General features: G+C 46.3%; 1 protein-coding gene across 1 annotated transcript in view; it reads right to left on the bottom strand.

Annotated features, from left to right (window-relative positions):
- LOC106605905 (serine/threonine-protein kinase ULK4) overlaps positions 1–27,846 on the bottom strand; it is a 285,759-nt gene that overhangs the window by 82,488 nt on the left and 175,425 nt on the right. The window contains exon 32 of the mRNA XM_045719099.1: positions 20,311–20,416. Within this exon, the coding sequence (XP_045575055.1) occupies positions 20,311–20,416 (106 nt within the window). The remainder of the gene's footprint in view (positions 1–20,310; positions 20,417–27,846) is intronic.

Here is a 27,846-nt window from a genome sequence, read left to right as displayed (position 1 = left end):
ACCTGGGGTAACAATGTAAGAAATAACAAATAAAAAAGCTAAATACTGCATAGTTTCCTAGGAACGCGAAGCGAGGCGGCCATCTTTGTCGGCGCCGTCTGTCTGTCTGTCTGTATAGCTATCTGCCTGCCTGCTGAGAAACACACAAAGGCCGTACTAGAGAATGAAGGGCTCGCTGGAAAAGGTCTGTGTGTGGGTAGAGTACACGTGTGTGTGTCTGGCAATATTCAAGCCTCTCCATGAATGACAAGGTTCTTCTGGAAGTGTTGTGTTTTGACTGTGTGGTGACCTGAGGCAGCAAGACTGTTTATCTGTGTTTACCACTCAAGGCTTTTTGGAAGGAGACATTTGTCAGTGTTTCTGTTTTTCTTTCTCTCACGCTCTCTCTCTCACTCTGCATTTCTGAAGATAACTCATGAATATCTCCACAATGCCTTGCATTATGCCACGGACAATATAATTACTGTGGTGAATGGCCTAAACACCAGGCAGAAAGGCAGACAGGCGGGACATTGTCCTTTACAGTTCAGGGAAGCTATCCAGATCTCAACAGAAAGCTTCAGCTGCCATAGTGAAACGTAATAGGATGAATGGCTCGCGACAATTAAATGACTGTAGGTCTGAATAAACCCCTGAGAGAAACAGATACTTGACTGTAGGTCTGAATAAACCCCTCAGAGAAACAGATACTTGACTGTAGCTCTGAATAAACCCCTGAGAGAAACAGATACTTGACTGTAGGTCTGAATAAACCCCTCAGAGAAACAGATACTTGACTGTAGGTCTGAATAAACCCCTCAGAGAAACAGATACTTGACTGTAGGTCTGAATAAACCCCTCAGAGAAACAGATACTTGACTGTAGCTCTGAATAAACCCCTCAGAGAAACAGATACTTGACTGTAGCTCTGAATAAAGCCCTCAGAGAAACAGATACTTTGTGCACTGTATACAATATACACAGAGTGTATAAAACATTAGGAACACCTTCCTAATATTGAGTTGCAACTTCTTTTGCCCTCAGAATAGCCTCAATTCATCAGGGCATGGACTCTACAAGGTGTTGAAAGCGTTTCACAGGGATAATGGCCCATGTTGACTCCAATGCTTCCCACAGTTGTCAAGTTGGCTGGATGTCCTTTGGGTGGTGGACCATTCTTGATACACACGGGAAACTGTTGAGCATGAAAAACCCAGCAGCGTTGCAGTTCTTTACAAACTCAAACCAGTGCACCTGGCAGCTACTACCATACTCCATTCAAAGGCACTTAAATATTTTGTCCACAAACACAATCCATGTCTCAATTGACTCAAGACTTAAAAATCCTTCTTTAACCTGTCTCCTCCCCTTCATCTACACTGATTGAAATGGATTTAACAAGTGACATCAATACGGGATCATAGCTTTCACCTGGATTCACCTGGTCAGTCTATGTCATGGAAAGACACTCAGTGTATTAAAACACAACAAGCAGCCTGGCTGTTGTGCTGCTACTCTACTTCCTTGTGCATGGCTCCGCACGGCACTACACAGCACTCCCAGGGGCCCCTTATCTCCACGCTGGCCAATTAGAAAACTCATCTCATCCACTCACCGGCTGTCTCTCTCTCTCTCTCTCACAACCGGCCCTGCCGTGTTCGTCCACTCTCCCTCAGTCTCTCTCTCTCTCGCTCTCTCTCTCTTAAAAGAAGCCAATTATGCCAGTTTTCCCCTGCCTGCGTTTTCGTGAGCCTGATCTGGAGTGGGCCACTAGCACAGCCAGAGACGGAGACAGAGACAGATAGAGGAGAGCTGCTAGAGATAGCTCTAATTACCAGGGTTATATTTAGTGCTGGGTCAACACATTCCTAAAAAAGGACCTGATTGGTGCATAATGATGCTGACTTCATAAAGTCACTTGCAAGTGACCCCCCTGTAATGAGAAGGGTAAAGGAGGAAAGAGAGGAAGTCTCCCCCTATTTTGAAGGACGAACGTCGAGCCCCGGAGTGGAAGTGGTATTCCTATTGGTTGACAGGGGGAGGTGGGTGGCGGGGAGCAGGGCTTTTGTTGACAGACTGAGGGGTTTCCTCTTTCCTGTTCTGCTAGGTAGCAATTACAGCCAGGGAACTGAAAGCTTTCTGACACTCACACCTATAATTCACAGGGCCCCAGCCCCGCGCTCCAGCATGATGCAACATGCAGACAAAATACAGTTACTGACACAAACAGAGGTACGAACCGTTTGACACACCTGCAAAACTCCACCACAGCTGCAGAGTAGACTCTCCCGTAGCTAACAGCTAACCCATTTCCATAGCATTCTGAATACATTCTCCACTGAGCAGGTGCTACATGTTGTGCTGCTCCACAGTAATATAATGAGTACGATTCAACATTGTCACTATGCAGCAGAAGCATTCAGTCAGTATAAGTGGAGCCAAAACAAAGGTTCATTCTGTACTGATAATCCTCGCACTCACCTAATAAATTAAAAGCTCACACACTGCCATCTTTCTCTAATTTACTGTACCAATGTATAGGAACTTGTGTTTATTGAATAATCTCCATATCCATGATTAAGTAGAAGATTAAGTAGCATCATCTGTTAGCAGCATCTCTCTGCCAGTCTACACTCGGCTCCATCATATCCGCACATGGTCTCTCCTATCATTGCTATGCAGATGACACTCAACTACTCTTCTCCTTCGCCCCCTTCTGACACCCAGGTGGCGGCACACATCTCTACATGCCTGGCAGACATCTCAGCTTGGATGTCAGCCCAACACCTCAAGCTTAACCTTGACAAGACTGTGCTGCTCTTCCTCCCGGGGAAGGCCTGCCTGCTCCAATACCTCTCCATCACGGTTGACATCTCCACGGTGTCACCCTCCCAGAGTGCAAAGAACCTTGGCGTGACCCTGTTGTTTTCTGCTAACATTAAAGCAGTGACTTGCGAGGGGGCGCTGGTGAGCAGCAACATGGCGACAGGGCGAACAATTTACTATTAATATTTCACGAACACCTCCCCTACCATGTTAATTTAGTAACATTTTATTAGGAATCAAACCCGATTTTTTAATTGAAATTTTTGTCCTTTTTATCATAAAATATCGAAACAACAACGGCCACAAGTCACAAAAGAGCAGGCCTCTACTAAAGCATCGGGCTCAGCGGACACTGACTCTGACCCCCCGACCAAGCCAAGGTAATGGCGGATATCACTAAGTCTGAACAGACTGTGCTGGCTAAGGTGGAGTCACTATCCACTGACCTATCCGCACAAATAGCCACTCTCGCCACCGAGGTCAACACAAAGATCGACTCCGTTAAAGAAGACTTGGCAAAACAGGACACCTGCCTGAATAGCCTGGAGGGCGACGCAAATACTTACTCTGACAAAGTGGTGACACTGGAAGAGCAAGTCATCCGGCTATCATCAGATGTCGTCAAACTTACTTCCAAGGTCAAGGTCAGACCCCTTCCAAGGTCAAGGTCTCGTCTTATTCGGTGTCCTGTGTGAATTTAAGTATGCTCTCTCTAATTCTCTCTTTCTTTCTTTCTTTCTTTCTTTCTTTCTTTCTTTCTTTCTTTCTTTCTCTCTCTCGGAGGACCTGAGCCCTAGGACCATGCCTCAGGACTACTTGGCATGATGACTCCTTGCTGTCCCCAGTCCACCTGGCCGTGCTGCTGCTCCAGTTTCAACTGTTCTGCCTGCGGCTAAGGAACCCTGACCTGTTCACCGGACGTGCTACCTGTCCCAGACCTGCTGTTTTCAACTCTCTAGAGACAGCAGGAGCAGTAGAGATACTCTCAATGATCAGCTATGAAAAGCCAACTGACATTTACTCTTGAGGTGCTGACTTGTTGCACCCTCGACAACTGCTGTGATTATTATTATTTGACCACGCTGGTCATTTATGAACATTTGAACATCTTGGCCATGTTCTGTTATAATCTCCACCCGGCACAGCCAGAAGAGGACTGGCCACCCCTCATAGCCTGGTTCCTCTCTAGGTTTCTTCCTAGGTTTTGGCCTTTCTAGGGAGTTTTTCCCTAGCCACCGTGCTTCTACACCTGCATTACTTGCTGTTTGGGGTTTTAGGCTGGGTTTCTGTACAGCATTTTGAGATATCAGCAGATGTAAGAAGGGCTATATAAATCAATTTGATTTGATTTGATGGACCTCGAGAACAGACAGCGCCGGGGGAACGGTCACATTTTCGGCATGAGAGAGGGACTCGAGACCGTAGGCGGATTGCGGCCTACCCTGTTCATAGCTAAACTGCTTCAGGAAATCCTAGGCCTCGATTACGCCCCTACCCATGACCGTGAGCACAGAAGCTTACAGTCAGCACCGAAGAATGGGGAGCTGCCCAGACCCATCATAGTCAAATTCCATTACTTTCAAGAGAAAGAGGATGTCCTCCGGCTCCTATCACCCATGACAGCCAGAAGATCCGCGTTTACACGAACTACACGGCGGCAGTCATGAAGAACAGGTCGGCCTTCAACAAGGTGAGGGGGCTGCTACATTGCTGTCGGGACACCAAGTTCGGCATTCTCTACCCAGCAGTGCTGAAGATCACTACTCCCTCCGGCGAGCAGAAGACATTCGTGAACCCAACCTACATCCACAGGAGGACAGGTGGCATACGACTAACTAGCCATTTTAGGCTTGTACTCTGCCCCTGACCTTACACAAGGACCAACTAGTGAACTCATCTCTTGATTAGAATCGTGCCTCCACCCTGTTGCCAAAAAGGACAATTATTCTTCCAGTAACTTAATGTTATGAACAATGATGGTATGTATATGGTGACATGTTCTTACAAGGACAATATAGTTTGAATAGTATTTTATTTACAGTACATGGCACAATTGGCTTTTACCTACTAGCTGCGGCTGGAGGCCTCGGTGCTAGGTAGCGCGATACTAATTAGCCTAGTCACTACATAAGTTTAGCCACTGAGCTCTCTATTTCCATGCCTTAATAGGATACCCTACCAGTATACTGTGAGCATGTTTAATACCTAATGTTACGCGTTTGTACTCCCAAAGGATCACATGTATTATTCTTTACTATTTGACTGGTTGGCCCTCTTTGGTGCTTAGTGGCTGCTGGCACGGGTCCGCAGGTTGTACAGCCAAGCGAACCCTGCAGGTATTAATTACCAAGCATTTGCCAGAAATGGCTTATTAGGATGTTCAATCGAGGGTTACATTTATACAATTGTTGAATTATACTGTGTTTTTTTAAGGCATCCAAACTCATTCTAGATGTGGACAACAGATATGCCTCTTCTCCGACTCCTGAACTCTACAAAGAGAGACTGCTACACCAAATTGGAATTTGACAAGCTTTCCACTAAACAAATGGAGCAGCTTCTGTTTAAGTCGAGGCAGACATTTTATGAACAAGGAGAGAAAGCTGGCAAGTTGTTATCTCACCAGCTTCAACAATCCGCTGCTAGCGGCACCAAACCTGATATCTGTGTTGCAGCTGATTTAACTTCTACCAATCCCAAAGAAATCAACAATCAATTTAAGCAACTCTACTCTGCTCTTTACTTGTCAGAGGCTCTTCCTGACACATCTCGTATACATGCATTTCTAGACAATCTGGACACCCCCTGTCTCAATTCTGATGAACAAACTAACATGGGATGCCAACATAAGTGATGAGGAAGCTACACTGGCAATCCAGTCCATGCAGAGCGGTAAAGCTCCTGGGCCTGATGGCCCCCCTATTGAATTTTATAAACCCGTCTCCTCAAAACTATCCCCTATCCTCAGCTCAATGTACAATGACATCCTTTCTAATCAGAAACTGCCCCAGACACTTACCCAGGCAACTATTTTGGTTTTGCTTAAAAAGGACAAGAATCCCCTAGACTGTGGCTCATACCACCCTATAAGCCTCTTGTGCTGTGATTATAAAATTCTCACTAAGGTCCTCTTGTGCCGTTTAGAAACAGTGACTCTGCCCAAGCCGGATTTATCTCAGGTAGGCAATCTTTCTATAATATGTGCCAGCTATTTAACGTTCTCTATTCTGTCCACTCTACTCTACAGCCAGAAGTTGTCATCTCCCCTGATGATGAGAAGGCTTTCGACCGGGTTGAGTGGGAATATCTATTTACAGTACAGAGAGATTTGGGTTTGGCCCGTCATTACTTTCCTGGATTAAGATTCCCAGTGGCTTCTGTTCGCACCAACAATGTTACCTCTAGCTACTTCCCTCTCCACAGGGGTGCCAGGCAGGGTTGTTGTTTATCCCCTTTCCTATTTGATATGGCTGGTGAGCCTCTTGCTATCGGCGTGCGTGCGGAGGAGATGATTAAGGGAATATTAAAGGCCGACATAACTCACAAAGTGTCCTTATATGCAGACAATCTTATTAAATACATCTCTAACCCTGTGGAGTCTATACCCTATCTCTTGGACATGCTACAAGGTTTTGGACATTATCTTGTTAAAAGTTAAACCTAACAAGTTTGCTCCTCCCCAATAATCAGTTAGCAGAAGGTATTGGGTATGCCAATTTCCCGTTAGAGGTGAAGCATCAGGTCTTTACTTATTTGGGATTAAAGGTCACGCGCTCATTTAAGTCTCTGTTGAAACATAACTTCAAAACACTCCTGGAGTGCACTAAGCAGGATTTCATAAGGTGGTCGTCTCTTCCCATTTCATTAGCAGGTCGGAAGAATTTTGTTAACATGACTGTACTACCTATGTTTTTGTACTTATTCCAAATGATTCCCATTTTTCTGCCAACGTCGATGTTCAAACAACTGGACAGCTGCATTTGCAACTTCATTTGGAATAAGTCAAATCCACAAATGAGAAAGGTATATCTAGAGAGTAGAGGTCGACCGATTAATTGGAATGGCTGATTAATTAGGGCCGATTTCAAGTGTTCGTAACAATCGGTAATCGGTATTTTTGGCCACCGATTTGCCGAATTTTTTAAAACTTGTATTTATTTTTTAAACATTTTTTTTAACCTTTATTTAACTAGGCAAGTCAGTTAAGAACACATTCTTATTTTCAATGATGGCCTAGGAACGGTGGGTTAACTGCCTTGTTCAGGGGCAGAACGACAGATTTTTACCTTGTCAGCTTGGGGATGTAACCTTATGGTTAACCTGTTAGGGCTAGGGGGCAGTATTTGCACGGCTGGATAAAAAAATGTACCCGATTTAATCTGGTTACTAATCCTACCCAGTAACTAGAATATGCATATACTTATTATATATGGATAGAAAACACTCTAAAGTTTCTAAAACAGTTTGAATGACATTTTCTGACAGGAAGTGGATACCTGATGTGTTGTATTACCTTTAAACCTATGCCATTGAAAAACACAGGGGCTGAGGAATATTTTGGCACTTCCTATTGCTTCCACTAGATGTCACCAGCCTTTACAAAGTGTTTTGAGTCTTCTGGAGGGAGATCTGACCGAACAAGAGCCATGGAACGATGATGGCCCATTAGACACCTGGCGCGCGAGTTCATGTTGGGTACCCTCGTTCCAATACGTTATAAAAGAGAATGCATTCGTCCACCTTGAATATTATTCATGTTCTGGTTAAAAAAGGCCCTAATGATTTATGCTATACAACGTTTGACATGTTTGAACGAACGTAAATATATTTTTTCCCCTCGTTCATGAAGTGAAGTCCGGCTGGCTTAGATCATGTGCTAACAAGACGGAGATTTTTGGACATAAATGATGAGCTTTTTTGAACAAAACTACATTCGTTATGGACCTGTGATACCTGGAAGTGACATCTGATGAAGAGAATCAAAGGTAATGGATTATTTACATAGTATTTTCGATTTTAGATCTCCCCAACATGACGGCTAGTCTGTATCGCAACGCGTATTTTTCTGGGCGCAGTGCTCAGATTATTGCAAAGTGTGATTTCCCAGTAAGTCATTTTTTAATCTGGCAAGTTGATTGCGTTCAAGAGATGTAAATCTATAATTCTTTAAATGACAATATAATATTTTACCAATGTTTTCTAATTTTAATTATTTAATTTGTGGTGCTGACTTGACTGCCGGTTATTGGAGGGAAACGATTTCCTCAACATCAATGCCATAGTAAAACGCTGTTTTTGGATATAAATATGAACTTGATAGAACTAAAAATGCATGCATTGTCTAACATAATGTCCTAGGAGTGTCATCTGATGGAGATTGTAAAAGGTTAGTGCATCATTTTAGCTGGTTTTATGGTTTTGGTGACCCTGTCTTTGAATTGACAAAACATTACACACAACTCTTGTAAATGTACTGTCCTAACATACTCTAAATTTATGCTTTCGCCGTAAAACCTTTTTGAAATCGTAAAACGTGGTTAGATTAAGGAGATGTTTATCTTTCAAAGGGTGTAAAATAGTTGTATGTTTGAAAAATTTGAATTTTGACATTTATTTGGATTCAAATTTGCCGCTCTTGAAATGCACCTGCTGTTGATGGAGTGCACCACGGGTGGGACGCTTGCGTCCCACCTAGCCCATAGAGGTTAACTAGTCCAACGCTCTAACCAATTGCTTTACGTTGCACTCCACGAGGAGCATGCCTGTTACGCGAATGCAGTAAGAAGCCAAGGTAAGTTGCTAGCTAGCATTAAACTTATCTTATAAAAAACAATCAATCATAATTACTAGTTAACTACACATGGTTGATGATATTACTAGTTTATCTAGCCAGTCCTGCGTTGCATATAATCGATGTAGTGCGCATTCGCGAAAAAGGACTGTCTTTGCTCCGACGTGTACCTAACCATAAACATCAATGTCTTTCTTAAAATCAATACACAAGTATATATTTTTAAACCTGCATATTTAGTTAATATTGCCTGCTAACATGAATTTCTTTTAGGGAAAACTAGGGAAAATTTGTCACTTCTCTTGCAAACAGAGTCAGGGTATATGCAGCAGTTTGGGCCGCCTGGCTTGTTGCGAACTAATTTGCCATAATTTTACGTAATTATGTCATAACATTGGAGGTTGTGCAATGTAACAGGAACATTTAGACTTATGGATGGCACCTGTTAGGTAAAATACGGAACGGTTCCGTATTTCACTGAAAGAATAAACGTGATAGTTTCCGGATTCGACCATATTAATGACCTAACGCTCATGTTTCTGTGTGTTATTATGTTATAATTAAGTCTATGATTTGATAGAGCAGTCTGACTGAGCGGTGGTAGGCACCAGCAGGCTCGTAAGCGTTCATTCAAAATAGCACTTTCGTCCGTTTTGCCAGCAGCCCTTCGCAATGCATTGCGCTGTTTATGACTTCAAGCCTATCAACTCCCAAGATGAGGCTGGTGTAACCGATGTGAAATGGCTAGCTAGTTAGCCGGATGCGCGCTAATAGCGTTTAAAACGTCACTTACTCTGAGACTTGGAGTAGTTGTTTCCCCTTGCTCTGCATGGGTAACACTGCTTCGAGGGTGGCTGTTGTCGATGTGTTCCTGGTTCGAGCCCAGGTAGGAGCGAGGAGAGGGACGGAAGCTATACTCTTACACTGGCAATACTAAAGTGCCTATAAGAACATCCAATAGTCAAAGGTATATGAAATACAAATCGTATAGAGAGAAATAGTCCTATAATTCCTATAATAACTACAACCTAAAACTTCTTACCTGGGAATATTGAAGACTCATGTTAAAAGGAACCACCAGCTTTCATATGTTCTCATGTTCTGAGCAAGGAACTTAAACGTTAGCTTTCTTACATGGGACATAATGCACTTTTACTTTCTTCTCCAACATTTTGTTTTTGCATTATTTATACCAAATTGAACATGTTTAATTATTTATTTGAGGCTAAATTGATTTTATTGATGTATTATATTAAGTTAAAATAAGTGTTCATTCAGTATTGTTGTAATTGTCATTATTACAAATAAATAAATAAATAAAACAATTGGTCGATTAATCGGTAGCGGGTTTTTGGTCCTCCAATAATCGGTATCGGTGTTGAAAAATCATAATCGGTCGACCTCTACTAGAGAGACCAAAGCCCGTAGGCGGACTGGGCCTTCTCAATTTTTTACACTACTACTGGTCAGCAAATATATACTGCTCCAAAAAATAAAGGGAGCACTTAAACAACACAATGTAACTCCAAGTCAATCACACTTCTGTGAAATCAAACTGTCCACTTAGGAAGCAACACTGATTGACAATAAATTTCACATGCTGTTGTGCAAATGGAATAGACAACAGGTGGAAATTATAAGCAATTAGCAAGACACCCCCAATAAAGGAGTGGTTCTGCAGGTGGGGACCACAGACCACTTCTCAGTTCCTATGCTTCCTGGCTGATGTTTTGGTCACTTTTGAATGCTGGCGGTGCTTTCACTCTAGTGGTAGCATGAGACGGAGTCTACAACCCACACAAGTGGCTCAGGTAGTGCAGCTCATTCAGGATGGCACATCAATGCGAGCTATGGCAAGAAGGTTTGCTGTGTCTGTCAGCGTAGTGTCCAGAGCATGGAGGCGCTACCAGGAGACAGGCCAGTACATCAGGAGACGTGGAGGAGGCCGTAGGAGGGCAACAACCCAGCAGCAGGACCGCTACCTCTGCCTTTGTGCAAGGAGGAGCAGGAGGAGCACTGCCAGAGCCCTGCAAAATGACCTCCAGCAGGCCACAATTGTGCATGTGTCTGCTCAAACGGTCAAAAACAGACTCCATGAGGGTGGTATGAGGGCCCGACGTCCACAGGTGGGGGTTGTGCTTACAGCCCAACACCGTGCAGGACGTTTGGCATTTGCCAGAGAACACCAAGATTGGCAAATACACCACTGGCGCCCTGTGCTCTTCACAGATGAAAGCCGGTTCACACTGAGCACATGTGACAGACGTGACAGAGTCTGGAGACGCCGTGGAGAACGTTCTGCTGCCTGCAACATCCTCCAGCATGACCGGTTTGGCGGTGGGTCAGTCATGGTGTGGGGTGGCATTTCTTTGGGGGGCCGCACAGCCCTCCATGTGCTCGCCAGAGGTAGCCTGACTGCCATTAGGTACCGAGATGAGATCCTCAGACCCCTTGTGAGACCATATGCTGGTGTGGTTGGCCCTGGGTTCCTCCTAATGCAAGACAATGCTAGACCTCATGTGGCTGGAGTGTGTCAGCAGTTCCTGCAAGAGGAAGGCATTGATGCTATGGACTGGCCCGCCCGTTCCCCAGACCTGAATCCAATTGAGCACATCTGGGAAATCATGTCGTCTCGCTCCATCCACCAACGCCACGTTGCACCACAGACTGTCCAGGAGTTGGTGGATGCTTTAGTCCAGGTCTGGGAGGAGATCCCTCAGGAGACCATCCGCCACCTCATCAGGAGCATGCCCAGGCGTTGTAGGGAGGTCATACAGGCACGTGGAGGCCACAAACACTACTGAGCCTCATTTTGACTTGTTTTAAGGACATTACATCAAAGTTGGATCAGCATGTAGTGTGGTTTTCCACTTTAATTTTGAGTGTGACTCCAAATCCAGACCTCCATGGGTTGATAAATTGGATTTCCATTGATTATTTTTGTGTGATTTTGTTGTCAGCACATTCAACTATGTAAAGAAACAAGTATTTAATAAGATTATTTCATTCATTCAGATCTAGGATGTGTTATTTTAGTGTTCCCTTTATTTTTTTGAGCAGTGTATATAAAATGTGTTTATTGGGTTTCTACATTTGAAAACAAGGATGGTCCAACTTGGGCCATCATGGAGTTACAGTCAAGCCTTCCAACTTCTCCTGTCTCACTCCTGTGCTCCCCACTGCCCATGAACCTTGGCACCCATGTTTTGAATCCCATTGTCAAGAAATTCCTTAAAATCTGGTCCCAATTCCAAAATCACTTTAGCCTTAAACAAGCAAGTTGCTTCTCTCCATTAACATCTAATCATCTCTTCACAGCGTCACAGATTGACACGGCATTCCAGTTCTGGCATAGGAATGGTCTGGTGGTTTTTTGTGACCTATTTGTTGACAACACATTAGTCTCATTCGATAGTCTGAGGGTTGACCATAATATTCCCAATACCCACTTTTTTAGGTACCTGCAAACTCACAGCTTTGCTAAAGAACATTTCCCTTCATTTCCACTCGAGCCCTCATAGTGTCCAGTCGAGAGGTGCTTAGATCTTAACCCGTATCTGAAGGGCACAATCTCCAGATTATACGACATAATACAGAATATTAAGCCGCCTTCCTTGGAAAATACAAAATCTGCATGGGAGCAAAGACATGGGTGACAAGCTACCAGATGACATCTGGCAACATAGTATTGGGCGTATCCACACCTCATCATTTTGCATAAGGCATGGGCTCATTCAGTTCAAAGTTTTGCACTGTCTCCATTAATCAAATATATCCACATTTTGACCCCAAGTGTTTGAGATGCCACCAGAGTCCAGCGACTCTGGGACAATGACAATCTTTGAGTGGTGTCTGGGACCTCATTTTTTTGGCATTCTGACATACAGTACCAATCAAAAGTTTTTCACACGCCTACTCATTCAAGGGTTTTTCTTTATTTGTAAAATTTTTTACATTGTAGAATAATAGTGAAGACATCAAAACTATGAAAAAACACATATGGAATCATGTAGTAACCAAAAAAGTAATCCAAATATATTTTATATTTGAGATTGTTCAAAGTAGCCACCCTTTGCCTTGATGACAGCTTTGAACACTCTTGGCATTCTCTCAACAAGTTTCATGAGGTAGTTACCTGGAATGCATTTCAATTATCAGGTGTGCCTTATTAAAAGTTAATTTGTGGAATTTCTTTCCTTCTTAACCTGTTGAGGACAGACGTTCCGCTAGCGGAACCCCGTTCCGCCCGCGGAACCCCTAGCCAACAGCCAATGGCATCGCACGGCGCGAAATACAAAACCAACTAAAATACCACAATTCAATTTTCTCAAACAATCAACTATTTTACACCATTTTAAAGATAAGACTCTCAATCTAACCACATTGTCCGATTTCAAAAAGGCTTTACAGCGAAAGCAAAACATTAGATTATGTCAGGAGAGTACCCAGCCAAAAAATGATCACACAGCCATTTTCAAAGCAAGCATATATGTCACAAAAACCCAAACCACAGCTAAATGCAGTACTAACCTTTGATGATCTTCATCAGATGACACTCCTAGGACATTATGTTATACAATACAAGCATGTTTTGTTCAATCAAGTTCATATTTATATCAAAAACCAGCTTTTTACATTAGCATGTGATGTTCAGAACTAGCATACCCACTGAAAACTTCCGGTGAATTTACTAAATTACTCATGATAAACGTTCACAAAATACATAACAATTATTTTAAGAATCATAGATACAGAACTCCTTTATGCAATCGTGGTGTCAGATTTTAAAATAGCTTTTCATCGAAAGCACATTTTGCAATATTCTGAGTACATAGCTCGGCCATCACGGCTAGCTATTTTGACACCCACCAAGTTTGGGACAACCTAAACTCAGAATTACTATTAGAAAAATTGGATTACCTTTGCTGTTCTTCGTCAGAATGCACTCCCAGGACTTCTACTTCAACAACAAATGTTGTTTTGGTTCCAAATAATCCATAGTTATATTCAAATAGCTCCGTTTTGTTCGTGCGTTCAGGCAAGCGCATTTCGTGACAAAAAATGGCAAAATATTCCATTACCGTACTTAGAAGCATGTCAAACGCTGTTTAAAATCCATTTTTATGCTATTTTTCTCGTAAAATAGCGATAATATTCCAACCGGGCAACGTTGTATTCATTCAAAGGCTGAAAGAAAAAAATGGAGTAGTCTCGTGACCGCGCATCTCCAGTGTCACTGTCCCCAGGCTGACCACTTACAAATTCTGCTGCTGTTCTTTGCCCAGAGACAGCAGACACCCCAATGTCACGTTACAGCACAGATGCTGTATTTTCAATAGAGATGCAACAGAAGGACAACAAATTGTCAGACAGGGCACTTCCTGTATGGAATCTTCTCAGGTTTTGGCCTGCCATATGAGTTCTGTTATACTCACAGACACCATTCAAACAGTTTTAGAAACTTTAGAGTGTTTTCTATCCAGATCTACTAATTATGCATATTCTAGTTTCTGGGCAGGAGTAGTAACCAGATTAAATCGGGTACGTTTTTATCCGGCCGTGAAAATACTGCCCCCTATCCCAAAGAAGTTCATGCATTTGAGCCAATCAGTTGTGTTGTGACAAGGTAGGGTTGGTATACAGAGGATAGCCTTATTTGGTAAAAGACCAAGTTCATATTAGGACAATAACAGCTCAAATAAGCAAAGAGAAATGACAGTCCATCATTACTTTAAGACATGGTCAGTCAATACAAAACATTTCAAGAACTTTGAAAGTTTCTTCAAATGCAGTCACAAAAACCATCAAGCGCTATGATGAAACTGGCTCTCATGAGGAACGCAATAGGAATGGAAGACCCAGAGTTACCTCTGCTGCAGAGGATAAGTTTATTAGAGTTACCAGCCTCAGAAATTGCATCCCAAATAAATGCTTCACAGAGTTCAAGTAACAGACACATCTCAACATCAACTGTTCAGAGGAGAATGCGTGAATCAAGCCTTCATAGTGGAATTGCTGTAAAGAAACCACTACTAAAAGACACCAATAAGAAGAAGAGACTTGCTTGGGCCAAGAAACACGAGCAATGGACATTAGACCGGTGGAAATCTGTCCTCTGGTCTGATGAGTCCAAATTTGGAGGTGTGATGGTGTGGGGGTGCTTTGCTGGTGACACTGTCTGTGATTTATTTAGAATTCAAGGCACACTTAACCAGCATGACTACCACAGCATTCTGCAGCGATACGCCATCCCATATGATTTGTGCTTAGTGAAACTATCATTTGTTTTTCAAGGTACCCCTGCCTTCTCCTAGGAGGAGCATTTCATTAGTCCTGCTTTCTGCAAGGTGCCCCTGCCTTCTCCTAGGAGGAGCATTTCATTAGTCCTGCTATCTGCAAGGTGCCCCTGCCTTCTCCTAGGAGGAGCATTTCATTAGTCCTGCTATCTGCAAGGTGCCCCTGCCTTCTCCAAGGAGGAGCATTTCATTAGTCCTGCTATCTGCAAGGTGCCCCTGCCTTCTCCTAGGAGGCACATTTCATTAGTCCTGCTATCTGCAAGGTGCCCCTGCCTTCTCCTAGGAGGAGCATTTCATTAGTCCTGCTATCTGCAAGGTGCCCCTGCCTTCTCCTAGGAGGAGCATTTCATTAGTCCTGCTATCTGCAAGGTGCCCCTGCCTTCTCCAAGGAGGAGCATTTCATTAGTCCTGCTATCTGCAAGGTGCCCCTGCCTTCTCCAAGGAGGAGCATTTCATTAGTCCTGCTATCTGCAAGGTGCCCTTGCCTTCTCCAAGGAGGAGCATTTCATTACATTTACATTACATTTAAGTCATTTAGCAGACTTACAAAAGCGACTTACAAAATGGTGCATTCACCTTATGATATCCAGTGGAACAACCACTTTACAATAGTGCATCTAAATATTTTAAGGGGGGGGGGGGGGTTAGAAGGATTACTTTATCCTATCCTAGGTATTCCTTAAAGAGGTGGGGTTTCAGGTGTCTCCGGAAGGTGGTGATTGACTCCGCTGTCCTGGCGTCGTGAGGGAGCTTGTTCCACCATTGGGGTGCCAGAGCAGCGAACAGTTTTGACTGGGCTGAGCGGGAACTGTGCTTCCTCAGAGGTAGGGGGGCCAGCAGGCCAGTGGTAGATGAACGCAGTGCCCTTGTTTGGGTGTAGGGCCTGATCAGAGCCTGAAGGTATGGAGGTGCCGTTCCCTTCACAGCTCCGTAGGCAATCACCATGGTCTTGTAGCGGATGCGAGCTTCAACTGGAAGCCAGTGGAGAGAGCGGAGGAGCGGGGTGACGTGAGAGAACTTGGGAAGGTTGAACACCAGACGGGCTGCGGCGTTCTGGATGAGTTGTAGGGGTTTAATGGCACAGGCAGGGAGCCCAGCCAACAGCGAGTTGCAGTAATCCAGACGGGAGATGACAAGTGCCTGGATTAGGACCTGCGCCGCTTCCTGTGTGAGGCAGGGTCGTACTCTGCGAATGTTGTAGAGCATGAACCTACAGGATCGGGTCACCGCCTTGATGTTAGTGGAGAACGACAGGGTGTTGTCCAGGATCACGCCAAGGTTCTTAGCACTCTGGGAGGAAGACACAAGGGAGTTGTCAACCGTGATGGCGAGATCATGGAACGGGCAGTCCTTCCCCGGGAGGAAGAGCAGCTCCGTCTTGCCGAGGTTCAGCTTGAGCTGGTGATCCGTCATCCACACTGATATGTCTGACAGACATGCAGAGATGCGATTCGCCGCCTGGTTATCAGAAGGGGGAAAGGAGAAGATTAATTGTGTGTCGTCTGCATAGCAATGATAGGAGAGACCATGTGAGGATATGACAGAGCCAAGTGACTTGGTGTATAGCGAGAATAGGAGAGGGCCTAGAACAGAGCCCTGGGGGACACCAGTGGTGAGAGCGCATGGTGCGGAGACAGATTCTCGCCACGCCACCTGGTAGGAGCGACCTGTCAGGTAGGACGCAATCCAAGCGTGGGCCGCGCCGGAGATGCCCAACTCGGAGAGGGTGGAGAGGAGGATCTGATGGTTCACAGTATCAAAGGCAGCAGATAGGTCTAGAAGTATGAGAGCAGAGGAGAGAGAGTTAGCTTTAGCAGTGCGGAGAGCCTCCGTGACACAGAGAAGAGCAGTCTCAGTTGAATGCCCAGTCTTGAAACCTGACTGATTAGGATCAAGAAGGTCATTCTGAGAGAGATAGCAGGAGAGCTGGCCAAGGACGGCACGTTCAAGAGTTTTGGAGAGAAAAGAAAGAAGGGATACTGGTCTGTAGTTGTTGACATCGGAGGGATCGAGTGTAGGTTTTTTCAGAAGGGGTGCAACTCTCGCTCTCTTGAAGACGGAAGGGACGTAGCCAGCGGTCAAGGATGAGTTGATGAGCGAGGTGAGGAAGGGGAGAAGGTCTCCGGAAATGGTCTGGAGAAGAGAGGAGGGGATAGGGTCAAGTGGGCAGGTTGTTGGGCGGCCAGCCGTCACAAGACGCGAGATTTCATCTGGAGAGAGAGGGGAGAAAGAGGTCAAAGCACAGGGTAGGGCAGTGTGAGCAGGACCAGCGGTGTCGTTTGACTTAGCAAACGAGGATCGGATATCGTCAACCTTCTTTTCAAAATGGTTGACGAAGTCATCCGCAGAGAGGGAGGAGGGGGGGAGGGGGAGGAGGATTCAGGAGGGAGGAGAAGGTAGCAAAGAGCTTCCTAGGGTTAGAGGCAGATGCTTGGAATTTAGAGTGGTAGAAAGTGGCTTTAGCAGCAGAGACAGAAGAGGAGAATGTAGAGAGGAGTGAGTGAAAGGACGCCAGGTCCGCAGGGGAGGCGAGTTTTCCTCCATTTCCGCTCGGCTGCCCGGAGCCCTGTTCTGTGAGCTCGTAGTGAGTCGTCGAGCCACGGAGCAGGAGGGGAGGACCGAGCCGGCCTGGAGGATAGGGGACAGAGAAAATCAAAGGATGCAGAAAGGGAGGAGAGGAGGGTTGAGGAGGCAGAATCAGGAGATAGGTTGGAGAAGGTTTGAGCAGAGGGAAGAGATGATAGGATGGAAGAGGAGAGAGTAGCGGGAGAGAGAGAGCGAAGGTTGGGACGGCGCAATACCATCCGAGTAGGGGCAGAGTGAGAAGTGTTGGATGAGAGCAAGAGGGAAAAGGATACAAGGTAGTGGTCGGAGATTTGGAGGGGAGTTGCAATGAGATTAGTGGAAGAACAGCATCTAGTAAAGATGAGGTCAAGCGTATTGCCTGCCTTGTGAGTAGGGGGGGAAGGTGAGAGGGTGAGGTCAAAAGAGGAGAGGAGTGGAAAGAAGGAGGCAGAGAGGAATGAGTCAAAGGTAGACGTGGGGAGGTTAAAGTCACCCAGAACTGTGAGAGGTGAGCCATCCTCAGGAAAGGAACTTATCAAGGCGTCAAGCTCATTGATGAACTCTCCAAGGGAACCTGGAGGGCGATAAATTATAAGGATGTTAAGCTTGAAAGGGCTGGTAACTGTGACAGCATGGAATTCAAATGAGGAGATAGACAGATGGGTCAGGGGAGAAAGAGAGAATGTCCACTTGGGAGAGATGAGGATTCCAGTGCCACCACCCCGCTGGCTCGATGCTCTAGGGGTATGCGAGAACACGTGGGCAGACGAAGAGAGAGCAGTAGGAGTAGCAGTGTTATCTGTGGTAATCCATGTTTCCGTCAGCACCAGGAAGTCTAGGGACTGGAGGGTAGCATAGGCTGAGATGAACTCAGCCTTGTTGGCTGCAGACCGGCAGTTCCAGAGGCTGCCGGAGACCTGGAACTCCACGTGGGTCGTGCGCGCTGGGACCACCAGGTTGGAGTGGCAGCGGCCACGCGGTGTGAAGCGTTTGTATGGCCTGTGCAGAGAGGAGAGAACAGGGATAGACAGACACATAGTTGACAAGCTACAGAAGTGTTGTTTCTTGTATTATTGTCTCCTGTGTCTTTAGAGAACTGTTTCACTTTGATATCCTTTTTCTTCTGTCCTGATTTTCTCTTTCTTTTCTTCTGTTAAATAGATATTCTTTGTTGTTCTTCGTTAGCTAGCTAGCTTCTTCCAAAAGAGTCCCTAGCAACTGCTTAGCAACTGGTAAACAATTCAGCTAGCTAAGATAACTACAATTTTATGAAAAATAGTTATTTTTCAAAAGCCTATCTTCTTTGTTTGTTGCTTGTTTTTTCTCCTATTCAGTCTTGCAGTTTTCTTTTGCTTTTTTCCGATGTACTTCACTCTAAAAACCATGTAAATTTCAATATTTGTAGGAGCTCATTTTTCAGCTGCTGCTGCTCAAATTGGAGTTCCGGAACAATAGATTGGTCCTGCTATCTGCAAGGTGCCCCTGCCTTCTCCTAGGAGGAGCATTTCATTAGTCCTGCTATCTGCAAGGTGCCCCTGCCTTTTCCTAGGAGGAGCATTTCATTAGTCCTGCTATCTGCAAGGTGCCCCTGCCTTTTCCTAGGAGGAGCATTTCATTAGTCCTGCTATCTGCAAGGTGCCCCTGCCTTCTCCTAGGAGGTGCATGTTGAATGTGAAGCCTGGCTGTGAACCTGTGACTCACCCCTGAGCTCATGCAGAACCACGACAGGGTGGACAGGACAGGCTCTCTCAGCTCCATGCCGCTCGGCGGTGGGAGAGAGATACCGTGTGGCGCTAACGGGCTAACTGTGCCGACTAGCTAATAAGAACTGTCAACACAGTACAGCCATAGCAAAATGAATCTATTATTCAATAATTGAGTGTTATGGAGCGCCTGGTTTTTGCAGCGGGCAGCCAGCTGGGCATTGAAAAGCGATGGCAGAGAAAGAAAACATGCCAAGACAGGAGAGCCGAGCGGGTAAAGGAGGCAGCTGGGCTGATTGTATCAGATGAGTGAGTGCTGAGTGTAGAGCGAGAAAAAGAGAGAGAGAGGCAGACGGGTGGGTGCGGGCCGTCTGTGGACAGACAGGGAGGAGATGAACTGATAGGAGTACCACAACAGGACACACAGCCCAGCCTGCTGATGGATAGAGTGGAGGAAGAAGAGGAGAGGCTTTCATTCTTCCTTCCTCAGCTGCTGCTGGGAGACCAAAAGCCTGCCTGCTACGCTAACACGAAACACACACACACACACACACACACACACACACACACACACACACACACACACACACACACACACACACACACACACACACACACACACACACACGGCTTAAGGCACCACAGGATCCCAATGTAATAAGCGGTCTGAGCCGAAGGTAAAGTGGTGGCATTACTGGCATGGAAACACACTCCAGTAACTGAAAACACAGGAGAGGAATCAACACAGGCTGTTTTGTACCTGTGTATGATTGTCTTTGTCAATGATGGAGAAACTGTTGGGTGTTGTATTACACACAGTGCTGCATTAACCCATCAAAGACATGTGTTTATGTCAGTCACCGTACCTTGCTGATAGAGCGGTTGGAGGTCTGAGTCCTCACTTTACATTTAAGTCATTTAGCAGACGCTCTGATCCAGAGAGACTTACAGTAGTGAGTGCATACATTTTCATACTGGTCCCCTGTGGGAATTGAACCCACAACCCTGGCATTGCGAGCGCCATGTTCTACCAACTGACTCACACGGGACCACATGGGACTTGTGCACGGTGTTCTTTGTAAATGGGGCGGAAACTGTTAGGCCTAGATACAGTACAATGCATTCATTAGTGTGAGGCAGTGCACCGTACCTTGTTGGTAGAAGGGTTGTAGGTCCACGTCCTTCTGTCCAGTCAGGTTGCTGAGGAGTGCCATGGCCTTCTGCATGGTTCCACCCAGGATATTGTCCTGGTGCTCCTGGAGAGAACACAACATGGAATAAACACACAGGAGAAATTAATAGGGGGCGAGGGAAAGGAAGGGCAAAAACCCATGGAAGGTCACAGTCTTTCAGGGCAATCCTCAAATATTGAGAGCCTTAGGGATGGATTTGAGCAAATCTGCCTCAGCAATGCTTCTGCAGTACTCTTGTTTTCACAACTACTGTCCCCTGCACCCACAGTACGTCTTATTCTGAAAACTGAAGCATACAGTAGGTAACATTCTGCATTTGTATTGACTACATTATCATCTGCTGCTTACATTATCCCTTTCTCCTTCACAGGGTCTAGATACACCTGTGTGTGCCATCTTAAGGGCCTAGATCTGATGATGACTGAAGAAATAGCTGAGCTTTAATGAAGAATAGTCATTAGCATCTTAACTTTTGAGAGGGGAAGCGTCTTCAGGACCTGGCTGAGGGCTAGATGAAGGCCAGCAGAGGAGCAGGGGAGCTTGGGGAGAGGGAGGAGGGAGATGGAGGAGGTTGGGGAGAGGGAGATGGAGGAGGTTGGGGAGAGGGAGATGGAGGAGGTTGGGGAGAGGGAGGAGGGAGATGGAGGAAGTTGGGGAGAGGGGGGAGGGAGATGGAGGAGGTTGGGGATGGGAGATGGAGGATTTGGGGAGAGGGAGGAGGGAGATGGAGGAAGTTGGGGAGAGGGAGGAGGGAGATGGAGGAAGTTGGGGAGAGGGAGGAGGGAGATGGAGGAGGTTGGGGAGAGGGAGGAGGGAGGAGGGAGGAGGGAGATGGAGGAGGTTGGGGAGAGGGAGGAGGGAGATGGAGGAGGTTGGGGAGAGGGAGATGGAGGAGGTTGGGGAGAGGGAGATGGAGGAGGTTGGGGAGAGGGAGGAGGGAGATGGAGGAAGTTGGGGAGAGGGAGGAGGGAGATGGAGGAGGTTGGGGAGAGGGAGATGGAGGAGGTTGGGGAGAGGGAGGAGGGAGATGGAGGAGGTTGGGGAGAGGGAGATAGAGGAGGTTGGGGAGATGGAGGAGGTTGGGGAGAGGGAGGAGGGAGATGGAGGAGGTTGGGGAGAGGGAGATGGAGGAGGTTGGGGAGAGGGAGATGGAGGAGGTTGGGGAGAGGGAGGAGGGAGATGGAGGAAGTTGGGGAGAGGGAGGAGGGAGATGGAGGAGGTTGGGGAGAGGGAGATGGAGGAGGTTGGGGAGAGGGAGGAGGGAGATGGAGGAATTGGGGAGGGGGAGGGAGATGAGGAGGTTGGGATGGGAGATGGAGGAGGTTGGGGAGAGGGAGGAGGGAGAGGAGGAGGAGATGGGAGGAGGAGATAGAGGAAGTTGGGGAGAGGGAGGAGGGAGGAGAGAGATGGAGGAGGTTGGGGAGAGGGAGGAGGGAGATGGAGGAGGTTGGGGAGAGGGAGATGGAGGAGGTTGGGGAGAGGGAGATGGAGGAGGTTGGGGAGAGGGAGGAGGGAGATGGAGGAGGTTGGGGAGAGGGAGATGGAGGAGGTTGGGGAGAGGGAGGAGGGAGATGGAGGAAGTTGGGGAGAGGGAGGAGGGAGATGGAGGAGGTTGGGGAGAGGGAGATGGAGGAGGTTGGGGAGAGGGAGGAGGGAGATGGAGGAGGTTGGGGAGAGGGAGATGGAGGAAGTTGGGGAGAGGGAGGAGGGAAATGGAGGAGGTTGGGGAGAGGGAGGAGGGAGATGGAGGAGGTTGGGGAGAGGGAGATGGAGGAGGTTGGGGAGAGGGAGGAGGGAGATGGAGGAAGTTGGGGAGAGGGGGGAGGGAGATGGAGGAGGTTGGGGAGAGGGAGGAGGGAGATGAAGGAGGTTGGGGAGAGGGAGATGGAGGAGGTTGGGGAGATGGAGGAGGTTGGGGAGAGGGAGATGGAGGAGGTTGGGGAGAGGGAGGAGGGAGATGGAGGAAGTTGGGGAGAGGGGGGAGGGAGATGGAGGAGGTTGGGGAGAGGGAGATGGAGGAGGTTGGGGAGAGGGAGATGGAGGAGGTTGGGGAGAGGGAGAAGGAGGAGGTTGGGGAGAGGGAGATGGAGGAGGTTGGGGAGAGGGAGATGGAGGAGGTTGGGGAGAGGGAGGAGGGAGATGGAGGAAGTTGGGGAGAGGGAGGAGGGAGATGGAGGAGGTTGGGGAGAGGGAGGAGGGAGATGGGGAGGTTGGGGAGAGGGAGGAGGGAGACGGGGAGCTTGGGGTGATGGAGGAGGGAGACGGGGAGCTTGGGGTGATGGAGGAGGTGGAGATTACTTTGGGATGTGGGGGAGGGGATGAGCCTTGGTGAAGGTTGTGTAATTATCTGGTGAACAGGGTGCAGGGGATGAGCCTTGGTGAAGGTTGTGTAATTATCTGGTGAACAGGGTGCAGGGGATGAGCCTTGGTGAAGGTTGTGTAATTATCTGGTGAGCAGGGTGCAGGGGATGAGCCTTGGTGAAGGTTGTGTAATTATCTGGTGAACAGGGTGCGGGGGATGAGCCTTGGTGAAGGTTGTGTAATTATCTGGTGAGCAGGGTGCAGGGGATGAGCCTTGGTGAAGGTTGTGTAATTATCTGGTGAACAGGGTGCAGGGGATGAGCCTTGGTGAAGGTTGTGTAATTATCTGGTGAGCAGGGTGGAGGGGATGAGGCTTGGTGAAGGTTGTGTAATTATCTGGTGAACAGGGTGCAGGGGATGAGCCTTGGTGAAGGTTGTGTAATTATCTGGTGAACAGGGTGCAGGGGATGAGCCTTGGTGAAGGTTGTGTAATTATCTGGTGAGCAGGGTGCAGGGGATGAGCCTTGGTGAAGGTTGTGTAATTATCTGGTGAACAGGGTGCAGGGGATGAGCCTTGGTGAAGGTTGTGTAATTATCTGGTGAGCAGGGTGCAGGGGATGAGCCTTGGTGAAGGTTGTGTAATTATCTGGTGAACAGGGTGCAGGGGATGAGCCTTGGTGAAGGTTGTGTAATTATCTGGTGAACAGGGTGCAGGGGATGAGCCTTGGTGAAGGTTTTGTAATTATCTGGTGAACAGGGTGCAGGGGATGAGCCTTGGTGAAGGTTGTGTAATTATCTGGTGAACAGGGTGCAGGGGATGAGCCTTGGTGAAGGTTGTGTAATTATCTGGTGAACAGGGTGCGGCGGGGGGATTAGGAACATAATAAGTAGGTAGGCAATGAAGGCCTGAGCTAGGCACACACACACACACACACACACACACACACACACACACACACACACACACACACACACACACACACACACACACACACACACACACACACACACACACACACACACACACACAGAGAGAGAAAATCAATGCAGCCATAATTAGGGCCCAGACAATGTTTGTTCAAGGGGCCTCGACAGTTTACAGGCTGACAGGAAGGCAGAGAGAGAAGCACAGAGTTGGGCCAGTAGCTCAGGGATTCTCCTCAGTCTCCTGGATAAATTAGCCATGGAATCTCAAGGCCCAGAACCATCGCTTTTCCACCTGATTTCTCTGCTAGGCCACTTGAGAAGAGCAGTGGTCATGCAGATATCAACAGCCCTTAATGAAGAGATACATGTGTGGGCCTAGACCTAAACCCTGATGGGCTCAAATGATTGACTCACTACTTCCTATAAACAGTTTGTTTAACATAAAGGCTGGTTTGATTTGATAGGGATGAATAGGGAGACACATGGAGGAGAAACGTATATGGCTGTATGGCTGCGTCATTTCTGATGGATGACACAGTTGAATCCAAAAGTGGGAGATAGAAACATACTGAAAAAATAAGAACGGAAAGAAAAACGACTTTTATCGCCTCCCGAAAAAGCATGTCCTCATTTCGGTATCTTATCAGATGTGTAATGGAATTGTGCTGTCTGCCTGCAGCTTGACTTGATCTCTCATCTATAATGCTAACTTCAGATCTCATCATCACAATACCAAACACACCATTGGCTGCCTCTGGCCTCACACAGTCTGAACCAACAATCACTTCAGTTCTCAACTCAACGTATGTCTCTCTGTGTTGGTTTACATGGAACTAGACTGGAGCCTCACTATCACAGGCCCAATCCCAGATCCTCAAGCTCCTATGTAGCTGCTTGGCTGCCTCTTCTGAACTAACTTCAACCCTGTGTGTGTGTGTGTGTGTGTGTGTGTGTGTGTGTGTGTGTGTGTGTGTGTGTGTGTGTGTGTGTGTGTGTGTGTGTGTGTCTTTGCGAGGGGATAAGCAGTCGATGAATTTCTGTTGACTGCAAGGATAATGGATTAAAAAAGGATTCTTCTTCTTCTTCAGTATGTCCTACAGTGTAAAACAAGCTCTGAAAAGCAGCTTTGCAGTACAACAAAAGGCAGTGTTTATGTCTGCTATTTGACTTTCTTTCAAGCTGTAATTTGGTCTCCAGATCAATATTTGTCGCAATGCAGACTTTTCTTCTCTGCTGTTAATGAGAATGGCAGAGGGGAGCACGACTATTCAACTAATACCAGCAACAGCAATGTTGCAATCAGAGCTAGCTGTATAAACCTCTGATTCTATTAGATTCTCTTTTCTCTCTTAGAGCTCACAAACTCATACAGAGTCCACTGACTGTACATTCCTACCTACCTTCCCCCCACACACAGGCAAAATGGATTTTCTTCCAATTAGATTTACACTGTCAGATGACATCAAATTGAATATGGGGCAGAGGCACTACAATCAGGGGAAGGGAGAGATAAAGCCATCCTGCAACAGTGCAACAGACCCCCTGTCCACTCCACCGAACATCTTTGTTCATTTACTTCTATACCAACATTAACCTTTAAAACAAAGCTGTAAAAATAGAGACATTTGAGGAGTCTCACGTCTCAAGCATTCTCCTTAACACAATCAATCATGATCATCAGTAAAAGACCATGATGCATTGCAGCAGCCACAACAAACTAGGCGTGAGCTTCAGTCTCCAGACATCAGATTCAGGATATCAGGGAAGGAGGGCTAGAGCCTAGCAGTGTTACTTGGGGCTCTTGTTGTAACCAGAGTCAAGCTCCCTAAACACTTGCTTTAAGGATCAGTCTGCTGATGTTGGACCAAACTCAATCAATGCCACTGTCAATCACCACTGGCTTCCTCGCCACACTCATTAGTGATGTGCATTACGGCTCCGTCCGTGGACCACTTTCATGCCGTCTCTGGCCCGAATCAATGTCAGTCCGTGAAACTGCTGAACTGGCCTTAAAAGTAAATAAGTGGACAGCCATTACTACTGCAGTCTGCACTAACTGTGTCGCGAAAAGGCAATTTGATACGATCCTGACCTAACCTGTATATCAGCTTCCATTGGATTGGAGAAGGCAAGCCATTGCAGTTCAGAGTAAAGTTAAAAGGTATGGTATGCATCCTAAAAGTGCACCCTATTCCCTATGTAGTGCACTACTTTTGACCAGGACCCATAGGTCAAAAGTAGTGCACCATATAGGGAATAGGCTTCCATTTGGTACACTCACTACACACACATGGTGACTACAGTCAAGTGAGAGTGAGAAGAGCTGATTTAATCCTGTCACTATGGATATGTAAAGCCTGTAATGGACTGGCCATAGTGTATGTCCTGTAGGTGTAAGAACTAGGCACTATATGAATGGTGAACCCTCCAGCGGTGGAGAGGAGAGGAGGATTACAGTGTGTGATAGAGTCCAGACTGGGTCTATATTGGATAGAGCAGTGGTTAAGTGGTTGACCTGCATGACACAGACCGGCTGGTAATGCACACTAAATGGCTCTCCTTCCTGTATGGCTGTGTATGTAACACTGCATTGTATTGTGTTAAACTGTGTGGATGGAGGCTTTTCTAACGCATTCCAGAACTTATTCGTTGAATCACAAATTCAGAACATTAGGTCCTCTAAATGTAATAATGACATGCATGTGAGAAAGTCTACATACGTCCTAGTTGGTACTATCATGGTTATGCCTGGCCTATACCTCCAAAACATAGAAGAAGAGACCCGTGGAAAGCAACACAACAATACCTCCAAAACATAGAAGAAGAGACACGTGGAAAGCAACACAGCTATACATCCAAAACATAGAAGAAGAGACCCGTGGAAAGCAACACAACTACAAAACATAGAAGAAGAGACCTGTGGAAAGCAACAAAACAATACTTCCAAAACATAGAAGAAGAGACCTGTGGAAAGCAACACAGCTATACCTCCAAAACATAGAAGAAGAGACCTGTGGAAAGCAACACAACTATACCTCCAAAACATAGAAGAAGAGACCTGTGGAAAGCAACACAACTATACCTCCAAAACATAGAAGAAGAGACCCGTGGAAAGCAACACAACTATACCTCCAAAACATAGAAGAAGAGACCTGTGGAAAGCAACACAGCTATACCTCCAAAACATAGAAGAAGAGACCTGTGGAAAGCAACACAACAATACCTCCAAAACATAGAAGAGACCCGTGGAAAGCAACCCAACAATACCTCCAAAACATAGAAGAAGAGACCTGTGGAAAGCAACACAGCTATACCTCCAAAACATAGAAGAAGAGACCTGTGGAAAGCAACATAACAATACCTCCAAAACATAGAAGAAGAGACCTGTGGAAAGCAACCCAACTATACCTCCAAAACATAGAAGAAGAGACCCGTGGAAAGCAACACAACTATACCTCCAAAACATAGAAGAAGAGACCCGTGGAAAGCAACACAACTATACCTCCAAAACATAGAAGAAGAGACCTGTGGAAAGCAACACAGCTATACCTCCAAAACATAGAAGAAGAGACCCGTGGAAAGCAACACAGCTATACCTCCAAAACATAGAAGAAGAGACCTGTGGAAAGCAACACAGCTATACCTCCAAAACATAGAAGAAGAGACCTGTGGAAAGCAACACAACTATACCTCCAAAACATAGAAGAAGAGACCCGTGGAAAGCAACACAGCTATACCTCCAAAACATAGAAGAAGAGACCCGTGGAAAGCAACACAGCTATACCTCCAAAACATAGAAGAGACCCGTGGAAAGCAACACAGCTATACCTCCAAAACATAGAAGAAGAGACCCGTGGAAAGCAACACAACAATACCTCCAAAACATAGAAGAAGAGACCCGTGGAAAGCAACACAGCTATACCTCCAAAACATAGAAGAAGAGACCCGTGGAAAGCAACACAACAATACCTCCAAAACATAGAAGAAGAAAGCAACACAACACATGAAGACAATCAACCTAACAGCTAACTGATTCCGTCTGTGTGATGTTTCTCAAAGTGTTCTTACATGCAGTGGCAACTTGTCTGAGAAGTCACCCAAGCGATAAGTTCATTAAATCTGCAGAGCAGTTACTGGCGGATTGAGGTCAAGGGGGAATTGGCTGTTTACTGGAAATAAGCGTTCTGGTCTGATGAATATGTAACCTGTTGTAGGAGCTGGGGAACGAAGAGGACCACTTCATATTCTCACTCCATTAAGCACAG

This window comes from Salmo salar, chromosome ssa05, assembly GCF_905237065.1.
Source record: "Salmo salar chromosome ssa05, Ssal_v3.1, whole genome shotgun sequence".
NCBI lineage: Eukaryota > Metazoa > Chordata > Actinopteri > Salmoniformes > Salmonidae > Salmo > Salmo salar.
Note: the sequence above shows the minus strand (reverse complement) of the source record. Positions and strands in the feature narration are given on the sequence as shown.